Consider the following 8,622-nt stretch of genomic DNA (forward strand, 5'->3'; position numbering starts at 1 on the left):
CTGAACACTCAAGCCATGTTCTGACTGTCTTCAGTGCTTTCGAAAGAAATTCGCCCAAACTGTATGCCACCTCAAAGTCAAAAATGAACAACACAGGATCATCTGAAATGTCCTGTCACAGCTGTTATAAAATATACGCGCGGGGACAGTTGACTGTCAAGATGTTAGTTATTTAAACTTAACAATGTCAATAACTCAATATTTCTAATCAAAATGTTTTCTTTAGCTGACCAGAAATGTCGAAAGTTAGTAAATGCCCTTGTCCCTTTCTTCTCTAGCTGTTAAAAAAACAGAAGACCAATACAAATGCTATGCTTACACATGGATTTATACTGTATTTTCATATATCTATACATTATAGAACTGATTTATAAATAGTCCTCTGTCCAGCTTTCGGAGTCATTTACTTGATAGAGTATCTGTCCTGTACAGTATTGAACAATCCCGTGTGCGCTTCGGTCGAGCCTCCTGATGCAGTCTCTTGCAGCATGTGTGGTGGTTGTTCAGTCTGAACTGTCCCACTGCCACGTTCCCACCCACCACCCACCACACACACACACACACACACACACACACACACGCTCTCACACTCCATTACAGACCCACTCATACCATCTCTCTCTCTCTCTCTCTCTCTCTCTCTCTCTCTCTCTCTCTCTCTCTCTCTCTCTCTCTCTCTCAGTAGTAATACTTCAGGTCTGGACTGATGTTGTGTTTTTGTGTGCTTTCACACTGTGTAGAGTATGAGGTTGTGTTTTGTAGTTTAAATACAGTATCCAGTAGTACACTATTGTACACGCCACAGATGAGAAGCTTTTGACTAGAGTTCTACAGAAGCTGCAGCTCCGGCGGATGTAGCTGTCCAATGTGTTCTCTTGGGTTCCGAACCATCTGGTTCTGACTATTGTATTGTTCTGCTCTCGCTGCCTGACATGTTTCTCAAACATTCACATCTGTAATCTGTCTCTGGAAAAAAAAAAGTAAACAAAACGAAACAAAATATAACAAAACAACCTTTTGCCCCTCTGGCTCCTACACACTCGCACCCACCTCCCTTTTTCTCTCTCCCAAACACACCCCCTCTCCCCCCCCCCCCCCCCCCCACACACACACACACATGTGGCCTCTTTCTCAGGTCCCCATGAGGGTGTGTCGTCAGACGTTGGACTCCACGAAGGGTCTCTTTGGTTTGATGGGCGAGGTGGGGGGCTGGCGCGGGTCGCGGGAGAGCTGGCGGTACATGTTCTCCTGGTAGGCCTGTGCCACGGGCAGGGTCCGCGCCACCTTCACGTCCTGGTAGGTGGGTCCCTGGCTCACCCTCTCCAGCAAGTCCCGCTCGCGGGCGCTTCCGTTGGCCAGCTTGCCCAGCGAGGAGGGCTGCGATTGGCTGTAGTACTCGTCCTCCAGCAGGTGCCCGTTCTGGGCGTTGTTGGTCTTGTTGTAGTAGGCGATGTTGCCTAGCGACGCGGGCGGACTGTAGGAAGCCGAGGCGACGGACGCCTGGTGGATGAGGTTGCCGGGCGACGTGGGGCTGGTGATGGCGCCGCTGCTGCCCAGGCCGCTGTCCATAGAGGTCATGGCCCAGCCGCGCGAGGGCTGGTGCAGGTACTGGTGCGTGGGCTGGTGAGTCCGAGCCGTCTTGTCGATGATGCCCATGAACGGCGTGCTCCTCGAGCGGCTGCCCTCGCCCCCGTACAGCCCGCCTCCGCCACCCCCGCCGCGCCCATCCACACCCTGCGAGGGCGAGATGGCGCCGAGCTCGTCGCGCTCGTAGGCCGCCTGCAGCGGGATCTCCATCTGGCTAATGGAGGAGGCCGGCCTGAAGCCTGGGGCTAGATTACAGGCCGAGCCCGAGGAGATGCTGCTGCTGGAGGGGGAGAAGCGCATGCTGACGCTCTGCGAATGGATGAGGGGCCGCGGCGCCGACATGTGCTGCTTCACCTCGCCGGGGCTGGCGCTGATGGGCCGCCGCACCAGGTGCGGGATCTCAGGGGAGCCCAGCTGGCACACCGGCACCGCTGACGCGGCTACCACCCGCTCCCGGTCCAACTCGTGCTTGGACACCGGGTAGTACGCCGCCGACTGGCTGCGGATGATTTGCGGCGTCTGACTAAAGCGGAGCCCTCCGCCCGGCACACCGCCCCCTCCACCAGGCCGGTACGCCGAGGCAGGCCGCTGCTGGGGGGTCAGCTCGTCCTTCAGCATCCCCCCCTCCGGCACCACCACCCCCCGGCACAGGGCTCCCGAGCTCAGGCTGGACTGCACCTGGGGGGGCATGGACCGGCCGTCCAGCGAGGGCTGGTACACCAACCGGCTCTCCACCAGGCCTCTCTCGTCCATGGAAGCGCCCTGGTAGCGGCTGCTGAGGGGGTGCGCCAGCTGGCCGGCGTAGCCCCCGTTGCCCTGCTGGTGGTTGGTGCGGACGATCTGGGCCATGGCGGGCTGGAGCCGGTGGAGCTGGCTGGACTGGGAGCACTGCGAGGCCTGCGACTGGAGCTGGAAGGAGCGCTGGGTGCCCATCTTGGAGAGCGGGGACTTGGGCCGGGCCGGGAGCGGGAGCGGTTCCTGCTGGAGCTGCTGGTAGCGGATCGGGGAGCCCGACTGGGAGCGGTACATGCAGACGCTCTCCAGCGGCGGGCTGGCGCGGTAGGGGGCATTGCGGCGGAGAGGGGAGGGCGGTGGGCTCTGGTAGTCCATGCCCTGGGGGGGCGGGGGGCTGAAGTGATAGGGGTGCTGCTGGTCCGGGGACGTGTGCGGAGGGCTGGCCCGGTAGTGAGAGTTCTGGTGGGTCGGGGAGGGAGGCGGCGATGCTGATTGGTAGCTCTGCCGCGTGGGGGATGACATGGAGGAGTGGCTCGGGTGGAAGTCGAAGGCCTGGCCGCCCGACAGGTAGGCGGAGTCGTGGTGGTGGTGATGGTGGTGGTGGGCAGGGGAGGGGGGCGGGCTCTGGATGATTGGCAGGCTGGACAGGCCCATGGACACGTTCTCCAACTCCTGCTCCAGGTAGTCCTGGTCCTCGAACAGGTCCTGCACCGGCTCCATGTCGTCCAATCGCGGCTCAGGGGGCGGGACATGAACAGGAAGTACAGGCTCCTCCTCCTCTCCCTCTGGTGGAGGTGGCGACGGGGGCGGGAATTGGGGCGGAGCCATCTCCGGCTCCTCTGATTGGGTGGTTAGTATGTGCTCCTCCTCTACGCGCTGTAGGAGTCTCTGGATCTCACGGTTGTTTGGGCTTAGATGCATGGCTTCCCTCAGGTCCTCCAGAGCTTCAGCGAACTGCCTGCAGGCAAAGCAAACACCCAGAAAACCTCAGTCCAGTTTGCAAAATAGGATTATAGAGATTTAGTATGCAGCCTCTCTTTACATTATTCTATTTACTTTATACATATCAATAACTGCAACGTACTTGTCATATTAGTGCATGTTGTTACAAAACCTTGTTAAATGAAGGTTAGAGATAGTAATAATAATATATGTAATAATATGCATTTACATGACTAGAACATAGTGTTATGTCCACTGCAATAAGGACACTTGAAATATGAAATGGGAAGTTGCTTATGTAGGATATATTCAGACTAATATTGAAATGTGTCCAATTATATCCGTCAGTACTGTTCCCACTAATATACAAGATGTGTCCATTCATATCTGTCAGTACTGTTCCCACTAATATATAAGTTGTGTCCACTCATATCTTTCAGTACTGTTCCCACTAATATACAAGTTGTGTCCATTCATATCTGTCAGTACTGTTCCCACTAATATACAAGTTGTGTCCACTCATATCTTTCAGTACTGTTCCCACTAATATACAAGTTGTGTCCATTCATATCTGTCAGTACTGTTCCCACTAATATACAAGTTGTGTCCATTCATATCTGTCAGTACTGTTCCCACTAATATACAAGTTGTGTCCACTCATATCTTTCAGTACTGTTTAGACGTATATACAATATACGTATGTCCACTCATTTTTGTCAGTACAGACTAATACACCCAGTGCTGTTCCATTCCTACCTGCTGCTTCTCTTGGCACGAGCTCTGGCATAAAATGCCTCGTAGCATTTAGACTTCAGCTCCAATGCTTTGGTGGCAAACTCCTCAGCCATCCCGAAGTCCTACACACACACACGCACACACACACGCACACGCACACGCACAAGCACACGCACACGCACACGCACACACACGCGCGCGCAGACCAAAATAGAACATCAACAGATGTGAAAATGAGAAAATGACAGCAATTATGTTAATCATTTCCAACGGTAGATACATTGATCTTACAATAGAAAACACAAATGGAGAGAAGTGCCAAAAACCATAAAAAGTTAAATGATTATGATGAAGTGTTTTTGGCGCTCAAGCTGCTGTAAGATTAAAAGATCTTTGGGATGAACGGAGGGCAGAGGACAGGAACAGGAGTGAAAATCATCCCTAATCCGTACCGACTCCTCCTCCTCTCTGGGAGAAGAGAAGGCAGACATGACAGCCAACACTGAGAAATAATAAATATGCAGAAGTCATGCTGGTGCTCTTGAAAGCATTGTTTGTTGTGATGAGTGACTTGTTTGTGATGTCTGTTTACAAACACACCGAATCTGGACTGATTCTGAAGTTGGCTTTGAAGTGCGGAGTGCTTTGAAATGCCATCTGCATTGAGTGCTAGATTTGTATGCTAACGCACGCACTCAGGATTTCTGAAAGAAGGACTTCAAAAAAGATCTCCTCATGGGGAAGAACTGACAGGGTTTCCTTTTCAGGAATCTCAACTCCGAGCGCTATGCTATGCTACGCTACGCTACGCTACGCTACGCTAATGGCGTCGGATGCAAGTGACATGGCAGTTCATTCATCTGCTTCAATCACTGACGCGCCCTTGTGGGATACTGTTACACACTTAAGCAAGCTGACTTTACCTGCTTATATCTTTAACCGAAGTAGATGCTCAGAGACAAAAAAAAAAAAAGAAGTGGAGCTGTATTAGGACTTCCCTGCCTGTCAATTTGTGTTCACGGCCATACTGAGAGGAGAGCTGGAGAGCTACATCAACTGACAGAGGATAGCAGGACATGCTAATGGTAATGTTGTTAAAATTAAGTTATAATCTTAGACTTCAGTTTCACGTGAAGTGTGTGGAGTCTCAGGCTGACTTACATTCATTTTGCGACGGCAGCGGGACAGGTTGAGGAACAGGGAGACTTTGAGATCTCTGAAGGCCTTCATGTCCTCACTGAAGCTCTCACGGGGGAACTTCTTCAGGGCATACTGGTACCGCTGCGCTGCCTCTTTCACCTTCCCTTTCTGGAGGAGACACACACACACGCGCGCACACACACACACACACACACACACACACAGATACGTAAACAAACAGGTACATGCACACACACACAGATACACACACACACAGATACGTAAACACACAGGCACATGCACACACACACACAGATACACACAGACACACACACACACACATGTACGGACACACAAAGATATGCACACATACAGATACGCACACACACAGATACGCACACACACACATTATCCAAATCAGCTCAAGGCCTGTATCATGTTGTAAATTCAAACATGTGGTTTGCCAGCTGCTAAGAGCTAATGGATAACACACACACGCTGACTACACAGCACAGTTCACTCCACTTCAGACATGTGCTAATGCTGCCAGGAAGAGAGCAAGAGTTAGTTTCTCCTATGTTAATATCTGCACCTTTTTTTATTCCCCCCCCAGAAATAAGTTGTTAAAACATTATTCTACTTTATCGTAAGGAGGCGAGGACACACTTGGGAATGAAGTGATTGACAGCCTTCGCTGGAGGAGACCAGCTACAGTACCTGAATCATTCATTAGGTAGAGTAGATGAGTTTACCCGTTGAGCTACAGAAACTATACTGAAGCGTTCTCTGCACTTGTTTGAGATACAGGAACTATACTGAAGCGTTCTCTGCACTTGTGAAGGATCTACATTTCAGTTACATTTAGTCATGTAGCAGACGCTTTTCTCCAAAGTGACGTACAAGGGAGAGAACAATCAAGCTACAAGCAATAGAGACCTAGTGTAACAATAAATACTATTTTACATAAGAAATAGTAAAAAGTGCAGGAATTGAACTACTGTTAGTGCTAGTAGAAGAGTAAATTAGGAAGGGAAGTGCTCTCTGAAGAGTTGGGTCTTCAAGAGCTTCTTAAAGGTAAAGGGACGCGTCTGCTCTGGTAGTGATCTAAACGTGAACATGAACACGAACACGAGCAAGCTTGAGCCACGTCCACGTAGTCTCACCTTGTAGAAGCCGTCGCCCTCCTCGATGAGTTTACTGAGCAGGATGATCATGATGTCGGGTTTGGAGGTGGCCATCGCCCACGTGGCAGGACCTAAGATCAACAGGATGCATGATGGGTAAAAAAAAGAACAGAGAGGAATGGCGAGCAAGGGAGGGGAGGAGGGGGCAGGGCTGGAGGGAGGAGAGAGAACTGGTGCGGAATGTTCTGGAGCATCAACATGTAAACAGCTACAAGAACAACAACAACAACAACAACAACAACAACAAGGGCGCAAACACAACGTCACAACGCACACAATGAGAGAGAGACAGAGAGTAGTCTGCTGCACACATCCAACTACATATCCTGGTTTCTACATCCCCTTTGAATCATGGGTAGTAATACTTCCTCTCAGTGAAGTATGCTATTATGTTTCTGGTACAGACTACATCTGAATCAGATCCAATGGGGTCTAGAGGACCAATCAGTGCACAGGGCAAAGCCTGAACCCTTTAGCTGTCGGCCAGACCAGGACAGGGTCCAGTTTATACTGGGCAGTTCCTGAACCAGACCAGAACGGGGTCCAGTTTATACCGGGCAGTTCCTGAACCAGACCAGGACGGGGTCCAGTTTATACTGGGCAATTTCCTGGACCAGAACGGGGTCCAGTTTATACTGGGCAGTTCCTGAACCAGACCAGGACGGGGTCCAGTTTATACTGGGCAATTTCCTGGACCAGAACGGGGTCCAGTTTATACTGGGCAGTTCCTGAACCAGACCAGAACGGGGTCCAGTTTATACCGGGCAGTTCCTGAACCAGACCAGGACGGGGTCCAGTTTATACTGGGCAATTTCCTGGACCAGAACGGGGTCCAGTTTATACTGGGCAGTTCCTGAACCAGACCAGGACGGGGTCCAGTTTATACTGGGCAATTTCCTGGACCAGACCAGGACGGGGTCCAGTTTATACTGGGCAGTTCCTGAACCAGACCAGAACGGGGTCCAGTTTATACCGGGCAGTTCCTGAACCAGACCAGGACGGGGTCCAGTTTATACTGGGCAATTTCCTGGACCAGAACGGGGTCCAGTTTATACTGGGCAGTTCCTGAACCAGACCAGAACGGGGTCCAGTTTATACCGGGCAGTTCCTGAACCAGACCAGGACGGGGTCCAGTTTATACTGGGCAGTTCCTGAACCAGACCAGGACGGGGTCCAGTTTATACTGGGCAATTTCCTGGACCAGAACGGGGTCCAGTTTATACTGGGCAGTTCCTGAACCAGACCAGAACGGGGTCCAGTTTATACCGGGCAGTTCCTGAACCAGACCAGGACGGGGTCCAGTTTATACTGGGCAATTTCCTGGACCAGAACGGGGTCCAGTTTATACTGGGCAGTTCCTGAACCAGACCAGAACGGGGTCCAGTTTATACCGGGCAGTTCCTGAACCAGACCAGGACGGGGTCCAGTTTATACTGGGCAGTTCCTGAACCAGACCAGGACGGGGTCCAGTTTATACTGGGCAATTTCCTGGACCAGAACGGGGTCCAGTTTATACTGGGCAGTTCCTGAACCAGACCAGGACGGGGTCCAGTTTATACTGGGCAATTTCCTGGACCAGAACGGGGTCCAGTTTATACTGGGCAGTTCCTGAACCAGACCAGGACGGGGTCCAGTTTATACTGGGCAATTTCCTGGACCAGAACGGGGTCCAGTTTATACTGGGCAGTTCCTGAACCAGACCAGAACGGGGTCCAGTTTATACTGGGCAGTTCCTGAACCAGACCAGGACGGGGTCCAGTTTATACTGGGCAATTTCCTGGACCAGAACGGGGTCCAGTTTATACTGGGCAGTTCCTGAACCAGACCAGAACGGGGTCCAGTTTATACCGGGCAGTTCCTGAACCAGACCAGGACGGGGTCCAGTTTATACTGGGCAATTTCCTGGACTAACTTGGAGATCCTACATTGTGGAAGAAGCCCACTGTGTGTGCAGTGAGGCTGTTTGCAGCAGGGATTCTTGAGAGATGCTGACAGACTGACAGACAGACAGACCGACAGACAGACAGACAGACTGACAGACAGACAGACAGACCGACAGACAGACCGACAGACAGAGAGAGAGGGAGAGAGAGAGATGCTAAAGAGAGGGAGATTGGTATGGTCAGGACATGGTATACAGGAAGACAGTGAGCTAACCAACAGACAGACTAAGCAGGCTCACACCAACACAGAGAGGTGTGTGTGTGTGTGTGTGTGTGTGTGTGTGTGTGTGTGTGTGTGTGTGTGTGTGTGTGTTTCTATGGAAAAGAACATTTAAATCCTGTTCTTGATTCTCACA

General features: G+C 51.5%; 1 protein-coding gene across 1 annotated transcript in view; it reads right to left on the reverse strand.

Annotated features, from left to right (window-relative positions):
- Positions 1 to 617: 617 nt before the first annotated feature.
- Positions 618 to 8,622, reverse strand: part of tanc2b (tetratricopeptide repeat, ankyrin repeat and coiled-coil containing 2b) — a 68,710-nt gene continuing 60,705 nt past the window's right edge. Inside the window, exons 25-28 of the mRNA XM_042703165.1 lie at positions 6,303 to 6,394; positions 5,161 to 5,307; positions 4,021 to 4,121; positions 618 to 3,280 (exon numbers count right to left, since the gene is read on the reverse strand). Coding sequence (XP_042559099.1) covers positions 1,156 to 3,280; positions 4,021 to 4,121; positions 5,161 to 5,307; positions 6,303 to 6,394 — 2,465 coding nt within the window. The 3' untranslated portion in view covers positions 618 to 1,155. The remainder of the gene's footprint in view (positions 3,281 to 4,020; positions 4,122 to 5,160; positions 5,308 to 6,302; positions 6,395 to 8,622) is intronic.

This window comes from Clupea harengus, chromosome 23 (genome assembly GCF_900700415.2).
Source record: "Clupea harengus chromosome 23, Ch_v2.0.2, whole genome shotgun sequence".
Classification (NCBI taxonomy): Eukaryota; Metazoa; Chordata; class Actinopteri; order Clupeiformes; family Clupeidae; genus Clupea; species Clupea harengus.